Source organism: Calonectris borealis, chromosome 10, assembly GCF_964195595.1.
Source record: "Calonectris borealis chromosome 10, bCalBor7.hap1.2, whole genome shotgun sequence".
Classification (NCBI taxonomy): domain Eukaryota; kingdom Metazoa; phylum Chordata; class Aves; order Procellariiformes; family Procellariidae; genus Calonectris; species Calonectris borealis.
In genome coordinates, this window is record NC_134321.1 from 18,247,429 (window position 1) to 18,261,377 (window position 13,949).

The 13,949-nt window shown below is 39.9% G+C and overlaps 1 protein-coding gene across 1 annotated transcript in view; it reads right to left on the minus strand.

The window, feature by feature from the left end:
• SFMBT1 (Scm like with four mbt domains 1) overlaps positions 1-13,949 on the minus strand; it is an 82,908-nt gene that overhangs the window by 16,391 nt on the left and 52,568 nt on the right. The window contains exons 4-12 of the mRNA XM_075159227.1: positions 10,666-10,906; positions 10,133-10,221; positions 8,966-9,212; positions 7,349-7,446; positions 6,184-6,285; positions 4,825-4,975; positions 2,927-3,009; positions 1,352-1,478; positions 533-646 (exon numbers count right to left, since the gene is read on the minus strand). Coding sequence (XP_075015328.1) covers positions 533-646; positions 1,352-1,478; positions 2,927-3,009; positions 4,825-4,975; positions 6,184-6,285; positions 7,349-7,446; positions 8,966-9,212; positions 10,133-10,221; positions 10,666-10,906 — 1,252 coding nt within the window. The remainder of the gene's footprint in view (positions 1-532; positions 647-1,351; positions 1,479-2,926; positions 3,010-4,824; positions 4,976-6,183; positions 6,286-7,348; positions 7,447-8,965; positions 9,213-10,132; positions 10,222-10,665; positions 10,907-13,949) is intronic.

Consider the following 13,949-nt stretch of genomic DNA (forward strand, 5'->3'; position numbering starts at 1 on the left):
ACTTACTAGTGTAGTTAAAACAGGTAGGATTTACTTTTCCACATTTTGTCATTAAGGGATCATAACCATCTGGCCCATTCAGAAAGCTAGTCCCCTTTATTTCAACTCCAAAGTGTATACACACTCAACACCATTTTGTTATGGCACTAATTTTACTTGCACAAGTGCAAGTGTAAAATCAGTATCAGGGTCAGACACATGCCAGAACAGCTCAGATAAAAGTATATGCATAGCATGGGCGTGTGTGCATACACACAGATATGATTTCTTTATTGCGACTAATGGATCATTTCCACGCGCTCGCACAGCGTGCAAGGGTCTCAAGCTAACACTGCCTGTTTTGGAGTTGTTGTATGGATTCCAACTGGACCTAACAGCCAGGGGAACAGTTGCACAAGGCATGGATTCTCTCTACATGGTGAGTGTTTCCAAATTCAGTGATGCCTGCAATTATTCTGCAGTAGCCTGCTCTTGAAAGTCTCACCATCTCTATCAACCCAGCTAACTACTGCAAACAGAACAGAACTGATACCTATTGCTTTGCGAGGAGGTCTGAGCTGATATCCATTCGTCTCACACCAACCCACTGGAAATATATTCATTGATTCCACGCTCACTATACAGTCAGGGACGGGCTTCTTGGAGCCTGTTCAGTTTAGAGAAGCAAAAATTGAAACAACTTACAAAAATAAAAAACCTCATTTGGTTAATGCTAGCTATATGTTTGCCAGTGAAGCTGCTTTTACTTATGGCGTACCTGGAACACAATATCAATTGTTTATTCATCCCCTTTTATTGACCAGATTTCTTCCTGACCTCATTTGCTTCCTCCTAAAGGCTGGAGATGGGAATCCGCCATCCACAGTTTAGCAGAGATGCACAATGCAGGCATAGTAAGCGCATGCTGATGTACTTCCAATCAAGAAATGGCATTATAATGAGAACGGCTGACATAGGCCTATTCTATCTTAATGAAGAACCTCTCTAAAAGTTTTCTTCCTAGATCTGGTCAAAGCTTGCTCAGAATGCAAGTCACTCATTTGTAAAAATGTTACAAGGCCCTTGCTTTCTAAAAGACACTGATCAGCACTCCGCACAGTGCACTAGCCTAGCACTGACACACTGCAATTCACAAATGCCATTTTTGCCTGGCTTAAATAAGCACTGCCATCCAAGGTTAACTGGGAAACAGACAATGCAAATGGGTTTTTCCTGTTTTCATTAAGGAAATGGTGATTTGCTGCCCATATTCAGCAGGCAGTGAGTTTGCTCCAGATACTCTTCAGGTTTGATGATGGTACTACAGAAGAATCAATGCAAGTGCTACTCTCCTCTCCCACATCAGGCTTACCCTCCAGCTGAAGCCAGAGGTAGGAATCTTTCAACTTGGTGACCGTAGCAATGCAAACTTCTTCAGGATCAACTGGGTTCACAGCCTCAAGTTTCATATTCTCTTTAAATCCATGGTCAGAAGTTAACTAGGAATAAGACAGAATACTTCAGTAAAATACCATCTGTATGTCCAGTATATGATATGAATAGCCATGAACAGGAGCAACACATAAAAGCCTCTGTGTTTGAGTAACACAGAAAAATACTCATGCAGTCAGAGAAGACTTCAGATAATTAGCGCATTGAATACAAGTAAGATACATTATAAACTACAAAGAATTTAAGTTAAAAAAGGCTCTATAGACAGACCTAGAAAAGAACATGTTTGTACTCAAAAATAAGGATGCTGAGACTCACTGAAAGGACTGAGTGCATTCTAAGCAACCACGAATTCTCTGCTGCTTGCTACCTAAGTGACAAGTCTGACAAATAGCCTGACCAGGCTCTCTATTCTATTATGTCAGCTTGGAAATCCATTTTATGTATGCAAATAACATTCCTGTCTCATCCACGTGAGTTCTGGCAGACAGCAAAGAAAGCTTTCTTTTCATTTTACATTTTTTGGATAAGTAGGATTTCACTTTATTCACCAATTTAGTCCCCATTTATTGGAAAAATTCCTAAAACATAAGAATGGGTATTTATCCAGCTCTGAAGCCCCTGAATTAAAGATAAGAAGTAACAGCCAGACAGAGGACTCTTCCTCCCAGAGCCATTCTGCAACGTAACTACAGGATCAATACGTTAAGAATTCTGGAACTAGCCTACAGTGATCAACTCTTCTCAGAAAAGGGATAATAAATTCAATGACCTGTTCTAAGATGCCACAGCTTACAAGACAGAACAAGGGCAACAAGAATTCATAGCCAGCAACACCTTCTTCAAAAAATGGTAATTATTCATTTTAATTTCTTCCCCTAAGCACTGCAATAGCCCAAGTATTGTAAATGGAATTGGAAGGCAGGTGTTAATAGTACCGTTTTCTGCTTGACAAGGTACTCTGCTTTGGGAGAGAGCAATACTGTCACTGAACCAACAAAAGCCCAAAATCTAGCAAGTACTTCAGGCACTGATTAATTTAAAATGATTACGTGGTACTAATTTAAGATGACTTGGTATTGATTAATACAATGGAATGAATTTTTCAAGCTGAAAGGAAGGAAGATTGAAGGAGAACACTAAGTAAATGAAAACAAGGTCTATTAAAAGGCCCTGTTTCCACAATTGCAGGAGTGCCAAGGATTGATACTGTTTAATGACTATTCCATGGACTCTTACACATCTCAATTTTACAAAACACTCATTTCTTTTCAAACTGCTTTATCACAACTGAAGCATTTGGTCCACCACTTACTTATCTAGGAAGCTGGCATGCACCTACTACTGTTGACATACATTTGCACTTTCTTAACTCTTCCATTTCCTTAGTTATCACAGGTACTTTAAGTAAAAAACATGCAGAAGGTTCTTCTCCCTGGAATCAAGAGTGTCATTCACATAATGGAAAAGAGATTTTTCTGCAAGAGAACCTTACCAAAGGGAAGCAGCTCTGGGGAGCTGCCTCAGCACCACATTGTTTGAGGTAGTCTGCCCAGTCGAAGTCCTGCCCAGGGTAACCTAGGTGAAAAAAAGGCAAAGGGGTTAGTTTAACAGCATGAGAACAAATGACTCATTTCACACTGACATGAAGTATAGATCACTGAAATCTGTTTGGGCCACTCAAGTTTGTCAGCTGACTAGGGCTTCACTGAGCCATCTGAGGTCAGCCCACAGCATGGTTCTCACATATTTGAGATATCCTCCTTATTCTCCTTGCAGAGTTTGGGGCACCGTCCCACCTTGATTCCCATTTTTGACTTGAAAAGGCTCAAACTAAAAGTGACTTCACGGAGAGCAACCTGAAGCGTGAATCAAGTATATCTGCTAAGCAGACAAGGGCAGCAATCGAAACACGGGGAAGCGTCTGCACCCTTTCCATCATACAAATGAAATTCTGGCAGTTTCCGCAAGGTTACTTCATTAATGTCATGTCAGCTCTGAAACTTTTTTTTTTTTTTAAATAGAGCACCCAAAATGTGCTCAATACCAACATATTACTCTCTCAAACACATGTTAAATGCCAAGTCATTAAAGAGAGCAGTTAGTCATCCTAAGAGGCTCATCAAGTTTGCTAGCAGCTGTAAATCTGCATACATGTTTGAAGGGAGTCCATCAGGAGACATAGCAGCTCTCCAAGAAAAAGACAAATTAAATTCTACTTAGAGGAAATACTTCGCTTCCCTGTGATCTAGTAAAAAGCAAGTAACTGAAAGGAACTGAGTGCAGAAGTGTGCTGCCATGATAGTTTGAAGTTGGCAGTGTATTAGCAAGGAGCAAGCAGTTATTCCAGTAGTACCTTGGAAGCACTCCCCTACAAGAGATGTCTGTGACAAGGGTTTAAGAAATCAAACAAAATTTAAAAACTAGTCTAAGAATATAGTATTAACATGACAATCTAAAAACATTAAGTTCAACTACCCCTCAGAGAGGGCCTAACCACAGAAAGACCTATTTATTTTTCTCAGTTTAATCAGTGCCAGTAGGACTCTTGAGACAATTCAGAATGCCCACCATTTCCAGGGGGGCCTACAAGAAGAGAAGCTTAAAATCTTTGTCAGCTCCAGTCACATGCTGAGATTTCATCTTTCATACGCAAAATTCTAGGTAATGCTGGGTCAAGCAAAGCTGCTTTTCGTACCTTACCCAAGGGAAGGCAAGAGACAAACATCCCATGCTCTTTGCTCCTCTGATGCCACGAGCAGCTAAAACAAAACATTCCGAATTCTGTGGCAGTGAATACGAGTACTGAGTCCCTGGTTTTACAATACCATTGACATTTCCATTTTGAGAAAATGCATAAATATTTCAGTAGCTGAGGATCACTCCCCAATTCCCTTATGTCCTGAAGCAATGTTTCAGCAATCTGCTACCTTGCCTGATAGGTCCTTGGAAAAAAAATACTTCATTAACTTCTAAGTGATAAGATATTTTAAAAATATTGTAAGACATTGGATAACAACATTCCATTTTAACCAGAAGCAAAAATCCAACGAAAAGACTATAGGCTTCTGATATCAGAATGTTAATTAATGCTGAAATCAACGTTGCCTTCAGCCCTGGAACACATACTCCATTCATTCAAGCGTTCAGGTTTTTATGCGTGACCAGCATCCCCAGCCACTGTCATCTTCTCAAATCCAGGCATGTACCCAGGAAACTTCAGTTTCACTAACTCAAAGCTCCTGTTTCTCAGAATTTGATCTTTCTTGTTCTTTGCTTGTGCTACTACATGTAATTCTTTTGCAAAAGTGTTGTCCTAAGCATAGCACTCTGGGAATTGGCAATCTACTTCCTTCAAAGAGGAGCGAGCATGACAAGCTTGAACAAACATACCTGGTGGGGGACTGAGATGCAAGCCGTTCTTCAGACTCCATTGCACAGGGAAAATACCAGCGCTGTTGACATGACAAATGTAAGACTGGCTGGTTGTACGCTCTGGTCTCAAGTCATCAATTTCTATCATGAAATATTTTTCATTGTATACCTGTAGTTAGCCAAAAGAGAACCATGTGGTCTTGTAAGTAGTAGATTCTGATCTACTGCTCCCTCTCCCCCATTTTGGTAACTTTATTAAACAGCAACACTGCACGATGGAAACCCTTTACCTTGAAATACTGTGAGGGTAGAAAAAAAAACTAAAAAGAATCTGTGGGATTCATAAACCAGCAGACTCCTCTGCATTACCTGGAAACTTAACAAAAATAAGTAATAATAAAAGACAATGTACGGCCACTCAAAAAATAAGGTGATCAAGTGCTATGTGAAATTGTCTTATGAAAAATGCAGAGAAATTAGAGTTTGCAGTCTTATTATCATTCTGTAATAACAAAACTGCTTATTTCAACAAGGTTGAACTGTGTCCTAGGATGGACTGTCACAAGTAAAACCACTACACTCCTGAAGTAACTAGGAGCAGGACAAGAAAATATCAAGAAAAGAAAATTATCTTGCTTTGCTTGGAACTGGTTGCACCTTTTTAGTAATAAGCGAGCATCTTATTTGAAGAAACTGTATGTTTAAAAGAGACTGATCACCAAAATGTAGGATATCATATTAAGAGACTATCTGTCCTAAAGAAAAAGCAACCATTCCTGGAAAATACAAAAAAAAAAAAAAAGATTTTAAAGCATGTCCTAGTTTTATGTTGTACAGCAACATTTTGGTTTACTACATCAAAGCAGGTCTCTTTAGAACCTTTCACCCGTTTACTAGAACAGGACGATAGAAGTTGCTCAAAACCTGATTATTTTGGGAAGTTTACATTTCAACTTTTAAATCCATGTATGGGCCCTTGTTTGAAAACCAGGCTACTTAAACATCAGAGCCTGTACATAGTAATGACATTAACTGTTGCAAAAACAAAATCCCAAAATCTATCTAGTGGCTACTCAGATTATGAGGGATTATATCTAATTTTAAAAATCTGGGTTTGACAATTTCGGCCATTTGACCTTTTGAACTTGTATTTTTATGGAACTTTTCCCCCACTTTCAAATCCAATGTCTTCACCATCAGCAGTTAAGCTTTTTTTTTCCTAGCAACCTGTCCACTAAGGGAGACATACAAAATACTTAATTTGAAAACTAGTTCAAGATTTTAAGATAATCAATTAACGAGAATTTCCTGAGCATTTAAGAAGAGAAGTAGCAATTGAATTGAATCTTCACCGGACAAGTTAAAGAACCCTGGTACCTTGAGAACTGTAGCAGGAGAGATTACAAAAGGAGCCATTGGGTCCACAGCTTCTAACTTCATGCCTTCAGAGAACGAATGCACTCCAATCACAGGTTTATCCTGAAAAATGAAGTATCAGAGTGATTACCTGCCTTCCTCCATCAAAAGATGTACCTTATGTAATTCAACTGAAGAGGATAACTTGAGTTTTTATTAGTTCATTCTAAGAAATAAACATGTCGGAGTACCAGCAACCTCTCTATAATGAAGAGAAAAGGCCAGCTATGTCCTCTCAGACTGACAGTTTTCTGAGTTTTAGGAAATTCATTCTCAAAGATTTCCTCCTCTGATACTCTCCACACAGAAACAAGATTTCACAATACAGGGTGGTCTGGTAAGTCAATAGAATTTTTTTTTTCCCCCTAACCTTTAGCACTCATCATGAGCTAATCTAAAAGAGAACTATAAGTCTCCATTTTCAGCCTAACAAAAACCTGCAAAACAGGATTCCTGCTCCAGAATTATGTATATCCTGCTCTGTATATGACCCAATACATTCAAGAGCAACAGCATCTCCTGTTATATTCTGCCCACACGTCCAAATGAAGCTGAGAAAAATGAACTAAGAACTCGAAGGACTAAATTTACATTCCTACTTCTCAAAACGTGTCAAGGTTTGGTTTTTTTTTTTTAAATTTTAGTTCATGTATATTTAAATTCAGACTCAGTAGTAACATTTGCTAACACTCGGGATATAACAGGACACCTTATACAGCATGTGTGACTTTATCAGGTTACAGATTAGGTGTTACACATGTTAAACTTTTCAGTGTACTCACACAATTAGAGAGACTGCAGTAACCCTGCACTCCTCTAGGACAGTAATCCGCAAGACCAGCTGGTGAACAACTGGAGATGCCATTATAAAGGATCAGAACCAGGGATTTTTCCCATATGATAACTAATGGCTCACATACTTCTGATGGGCGCGTGGTCTAACTTAACAAGAATTGTATCATATTATGATTTTTTAAAATAGAGAGAGAAAGGAAAAAAATTAAAACACCAAAACAAAACAGCCTAAAAAGTTTCAGTAACAGGACATTTCCCTGAATCATTTCTTAGGAATATAGCATTTTCATGACTATCATCCACAGCATTAACTACACATTTGTGTCTTTACCTTAAAGAGATCTGTAGGAACCGATGACTCCTCTTCCTCCTCTTTTACCTTCTTCAAGATCTCTTGCCAATCTGCTTCGCTCTTCAAGGACCTAATGGCTTGAGTAAAAAGAAAGGAAAACGGTGAATGAAGTCATCCTCTTTCTTCTTTTCCGTCAGAAAACACAGTTTGATTTGTGCTCCTCCAAGTGCTAAATTCACATCTGTTCAGAATCTGTGCAAATACCTTCCTTCTTAAAAACTTACTGTTTTCTTAGACATTTGGATGTGTTACAAAAAGGGACTGAAGTCAAGCAGCAGTATCACCCATACGCTGCCCAGTCTAGTTTTTCTGAGAAAACGGAGGTCACATCAACACCGAGGAAAGCTTCTGGAGAAATGTATGACCAGAAAACAAATCCTACCTGAGTAATGCTAGTCTGTTTTATGCTTAAGCAAGCAGAAAGCTCAATAAATGTTCCACAATTCTGTCCCAGTTGCATAAATTACTCTTTTAGCATCTGTAATTGCAGACCACACACCTCTCTGTAGAAGATGAACTACTTGTACCAGTGCCATCACGCACAAAGGATCCCTGAAGTCAAGCCTGTGAGCATATCAAAGGCTCTTATGTAGACATAAAAAGGAAACAAGTCTAGTAGCTAACTAAAATTTTTAAAAGCCATTATTCCCTTAAATAGTGCTAGTGGAATCCACCCATCCACCCAATCGTTTCTGTCAGTGATTTGGCGTCTCCCTGTTCAAAATCCTGATTTCAGCAGAGATTGCTCAAGCACGAGCAAAGGCAGTATGCTCAGTCATTTCAATGGAAATTGTTTTGTTCTCCTCAGCATGATTTCTTCTCACTGTAAGGGGAAAACATTAAAAAAAAACCCACAACAAAAACAACTGCTCTAAACAACCTGAACTTCCCCAACTAACAGCACAGAGTGTGCCAGAACCTTAGATGTACACCTGCTTTTGCAGAAAGGCTTTAGGAAAATGCTCAACATTTTCCAGTTTTATCTCAAGGTTTCCCCTCATCAGGAAACATGTCACGTCACTGCTCAGCTCATAAGCAATTCATTTGCATTTCAGCCATTTTATGCCCCACTTCTTTGATGACCCACCCTGACATGCACATGCCTGGAAAACATGGTCATCTGTCCCACCCTCTGCCTCCGCTTCCATGCACTCATTCCTTGGGCACCCATTTTTAAGGACATTTTCATATCCGCTTAATACCTCTTTAGACAAGCCCTTAATTAGCCCAGTGGACTTGGAGTCCCAGCTGCAAAAGCTCCTGTTAAGCAGTACTTCAAAATCAGATGACTTTCCCCCTGCCCAGGATACAAACCTACCAAAAATAACTGTGAAGGCAATCCCTTCCTCAGCTCCTCCCTTTCCACAAACAGGTGCAAAGTTTTGATAGCCAAAACCACTTAGCAACTTTTGAATGAGTGGGTGAAAAGTCTTGTAGGACTATTTACTGGTGTTTTCACTTACATTTCATTAGGCACAATATTTGCCAGATCACACACTGACTGTATGCATCCAGAAGACAGATTTAGAGCACCAAAGCAGCAACAGCATTCTCTAGCCTCTGATCACCATATAAAAGATAAATGTTTTGAAGTACCTAAAGGTGGTTGCAGGCTATATCCATGTTGAGCTGCCCACCCCACTTGATGAAGGAAAGGGTCCAAGTAGAATATCCATTGGTCAAATTTGTCAGAATCCTCCAGCCCTTCGTATCGCAATTTAAGTCTCCCACCAACATTTTCTACCACGTTGACTATCCAGGCTTCCAGGGAATCCCTGACGTTTTGCAGTTCTAGTCGGGAGCCTGGTGCAATGAGATCCAATGGATTTTTCCCTCTGTGAAGCTACAAAAAGAACACAAATTATTCTGTACAACAGACCAAAACAAATCCCATATTTCCACTTCTTTATACACATTCTTTTTGCATAAAATACAAATACAGAGGTAAAGAAATACAGGTCCCTTAGTAACACAGGACAACAGAAATGACAATGTTTAGAATCACTGGTGCTTGCATCAGAGTTTCTGCACTGCCTATAGATATAGTCACATGTTTCACTTCAGTCCTCATCATCATTTTCAGAAGCATTATCACTTATATATTCAAGGTTTGAAGGAAACATGAATAATCTCTTTCTAAAACTGAGTCATCTAGCATACAAAGATGATTAGACAGAAAAGATAAAAAGATAAAAACATTAGCTGTAAAGAAGACGTCAACAGCATTTTTCAAAAAAATTATGTTCTGTACTTTACAACCAGACACTGATACGAGGTGCAAATATTGTTTTAAGTCTAGAGGAGGGGATAAAAAATTGGTTCTTCACTAGCAAACATGCAGGATTGAAGTGAAACAATAACCTGCCCATTAGTAAAAAAAAAAAAATTAGTGAAAGGAATCAACTGAGAAAGGGGACAACATGAAAGCTAGATAAATAAAGGGTTATTTCCTTAGAGCTGTATGAAAGAGGAGCAGAACAGGAGGAAGACTGACACCTAAGGGAGTTTGAAAAAGGTCTTTCTTTTGACAGCATTAATGAACAGCCCAAACCTGCACTGAAAGATATGTTTCAGGACAACACTATCAAAATTAAATACTGTAAATAGGAAACACTAGAGAGGCAAACTTTAAGGTCATCAGCATACTACAATGCTCCCTAAATTTAAAAAAGGAATTGAACTGACAATCTGAATAGTGGTTCCCTTAATGACAAAAGGGAAAACCAAGACAAAACCCAAGATGCAGCACATTGCAGCACTTACCCCCTCCAGCAGGTTAGCAGGAGCACTGCATGCTCCTTTCAGCACCCGCTGAAGGAATTCCTCCTGGTCAGGTATCTTGTCCCTGATACCTAAGTGAAAAGTGAAGAAGACAGACCGTGATTCTTCCTGCCTGTTAAAGATCATCCAGACAACAAGACATTACCACACTCTTGCACTGCCTAATTCCCAAGAATCTGCCGCACACTCACCAGTAACACCTTAAAAGAAGAAACAAAACAACAAAATCTTTAAAGGAAATGACAAAGCAGTAGAATTTGGTGGGTGATGATTAAGATAACCACAAGCCTCTGTAAAAATAAGTCCACTTCTGAAATTATGCTAAATCCTCTCTGGTGAAAGAGCAGCCTCCTACTGTAAGTCACAGGATTTCAGAAGAACATGGCAACTTCAACTTGTCATCACAGCAACACCGCTTGCACATAACAGCAATTACGAAGACTACCTGCCAGGCTTACAAAAGACAAAAGCATACTTTTGTATGGACTCCCCGCTTCTGCATATGGAGCCAATACCTTCAGGCACTTTGAGAATCTTCTTGTTCTGCTCACACCAGCCGATGGGGTGTAAATCAGCTGTCATGATATCACACCAAAAATCAGCCTTGCGGTCTTCCCCGTAACCATCGTAGCGCAACAGCAGCAGCTGCCCACAGGTAGTAATGATGGTGGCTACCCAGTAGGTATTTTGGTCAGACTTGACAGCAACTTCTAGCTTCATACCAGGGGCAAAACCATTCTGCAAACTTGTATCCACCTGAAGAGGAAGAAGATCATCACATTGGCGCACCTCCCAGAAACTTCATGGAACAACAGGGGGAACCGTTTAGACATGTTCATTAGCAAAAAACCTCAAGCCAAATGCTATCCAGTCTCTTCAGAGAAACAACTTCATCACATTATGTGACCCAAATTGGAATGTACACAGAATCATCGTTAATGAAATCTCCTTTGCATTTCAGAGTATCTTTTCAACCTTACATCAGTATCTTGCAAGTCACCTTCCTGCCCTGGACAATACCTCACCCATCACTGAAAAGCTTTCCAACTCACAGCTGGGCTGTCAAGCTAGGCAAAACTAAAGGTCAAACTCAGCAACACAACTTTGACTTTTTGTGTTAAACTATGTCTTTCAACCTCTTTGGACAAAACGCCTGTTTAAAGAACATACACGTGCTTTAGATAACGATACCAGTGTCTCCTCCCCCATGCTCATTTAAGGCAGCATGGATCTGCACAAATTGCAGAATAAGGAATTTTAATGTCTCTATCCAAGAACTTAAATAATTCTGTATGTAGCATTGTTACATAAATTGCATAGAACTTAAACAGTATGTGTTCTTCAGTGCTTTGACAACAATAAAGCATCCAATACTGTGTGCTCTGTGTGTGTGTGTGTGTTGTGCGCAGGTAAGGAATCTGATTGCACAGTACTCAGATACTGAAGCATAAACATAAAAAGAGAAAGCAAAACATTTAAGTTTCTCGTATCCCTAACTTCTCCCAGCTCAAACACTCCTGAAAGAGCAGAAGGATCCTGTTCTGCTCTCACTACAGTATGTTTCTGAGCTACGCTTAATTCCATGGCCTCAGTCTTAATTAAAAATCTAACATGTTGATCCCCTGTTCTCAGCTGAATGTAACTGGTGTTTTCTTTCTTAAGTGGTCCCAAGTTCCATTTCCTCTTTGAATCAACTGCAAGAAAGGCTCTCAGTACGATGCAGATGCACTAGATATTTTCTGGGTTATTTATTACCAGTTCTGCACTGACGGTTCAGTAACTGCCATAGCTATTATAGTCTCATCAGCCAGCACATAGTGGTTTGCTAAAAATAAACTAAGAGAACCACATCTGAAAGAAAAGCATATGCCTCTGTTAACTGTTCACATCCTTTAGGTTAATACCCCTCACCTAGAGAAAACCCTTCTTAAGAACAAAATCAGCAGGACCCAATACCTGCAGACGTTTTGAAGTGATATCACAGAGGTCACCTCTTCAAACAGATAGTTGCCTTGCTGAAGGGATATTACTAAAGACTTCATATTCTGATTCCTGAAAGAAAAGGCATGAGCTCGACACAAAGTCAGAGGAATTGGGAAATCTGTGCAGCTCTCTATGCCCAAACTTTCAGAAAAACCTCCCGGCAGAGAGAGCCGTATTCAACGAAACCAACAGCAACAGATGGAGCTTTCCCTGAAGTCAGGTGCCTTTTTCAAACACTGTCATTTATGTTTCCCGGTGGGTACAGCAGAGACCAACAAGTTAGCACCCTCTCCTGGCAGCTGGGCAAGACAACACCACTGAGTGGTTTAAAGCACAAAACTTTGTTTCTTTAGGCTGGCTCACTGAGCAGGCTGGCTTGCAGAAGATGCTGTGGAAGCTCCGAGAGTATTTTCTTTGGAGCAGTGGGTCTGAGAGCGGCAGCTTCCTGCTGCACGGCAAGCTGAGATGGCCATGAGCGGTTAGCGACAGCACTGCTTCGGCAGCTCCGACCCCTGGGCCCTCCTTCCCATTGAGTACTATCCCCCCGTTTTGTGCCACGTCACAGGTCAGACCTGGGGATCTGATTCAGCTCAGGAGATAAAGAACAGACAAAAAGTATTAGGAGCATGCAAGAACACATAGCAAATACATGTGTTCAGATGATGTTCAACACTAACTTATTTTTAATATATGTTCACACACATATATAAGTTGCAGAAAGGAATCAAAAAAGAGCATCCAACACTTCTAGAGAAAGTGTATTTAGACTTAAGGTGGGATGACAGCACCGGCATCCAGTGCAACTCCAGGTTTTTGGTAAACTCTTTTTCCTGCTAGATTTTAGGCAGAACAGTCACTTTGATCTCAATATTGTTTAATTTTTAAAATGCAAATGAATTAAACATTAGAACATGCTTAATTTGAGGAAGGAGCTTACATTTTCCAATGCATCCTGCTCATAGTAAGAGCAAAGCCTTCAGAATTAATATAAGAATAGAAATGTAAAAGTGTCCTCTCTCCCAGCAGCTAGTATAGTTCTTTGCTAACACAGGCTGTTGAGTCATGGATTACATTTTCTTACCCTGATCATGTACTCTCCTACAATGTGGGTTAGGTATTTCTCACCCATCACTCATAATGGGAGGCTGGTCACAGTCTCCAATATTTAGAAACAACCAAACAAAAAACTTAAGCTTCCATCTAAAACTTATTTATATTAATTAATTATTTACACATGCCCATTTGCTCTTGTGCTAATATTATTCTTCAAGATTAGTTTTTTCCACTCTGTTTTTTCGAGAGTACAAAAGTACCTCCCTCTTAGCCCTCCTGATGGTAGATTATAAAAATATGTCATTCTTCAAGTCAAGCAACTAGCACCCCACAGATTCCAGCCAGAGCGACCACCAGTCGCCAGTACAGAGACATCAGTGCCTTTATGCTCTCCACTGAAAATCTCTCACCTACTGTACCTGGGATCATACTAACATTTTTTTAGGGCTTTGTCACATAGACAGGCTGTCACTATCCACTGGGAGGCACTGAGGTTCTCCTCTACCTTTTTCAAACCATTGCCTTCTAACGGGCAGCAGAAATCCTAAGCATGTGACCTTGCACTATTGAATTTCTATTAACAGCAAGATCTAGGTGATGTGACACTGCTGTAAATATGCTCCTCTCTCTGCTTGTCAATTCGGTGTCAGCATTAACTTTCCAAAATTTTATGCCAAGCTTATTACAGAGAACATCAGAATTGGCCTTCAGACAAATTCCAAGGGAACTCTGCTAGCAAATGCCTGGCAGTCCCCCTCCTGAA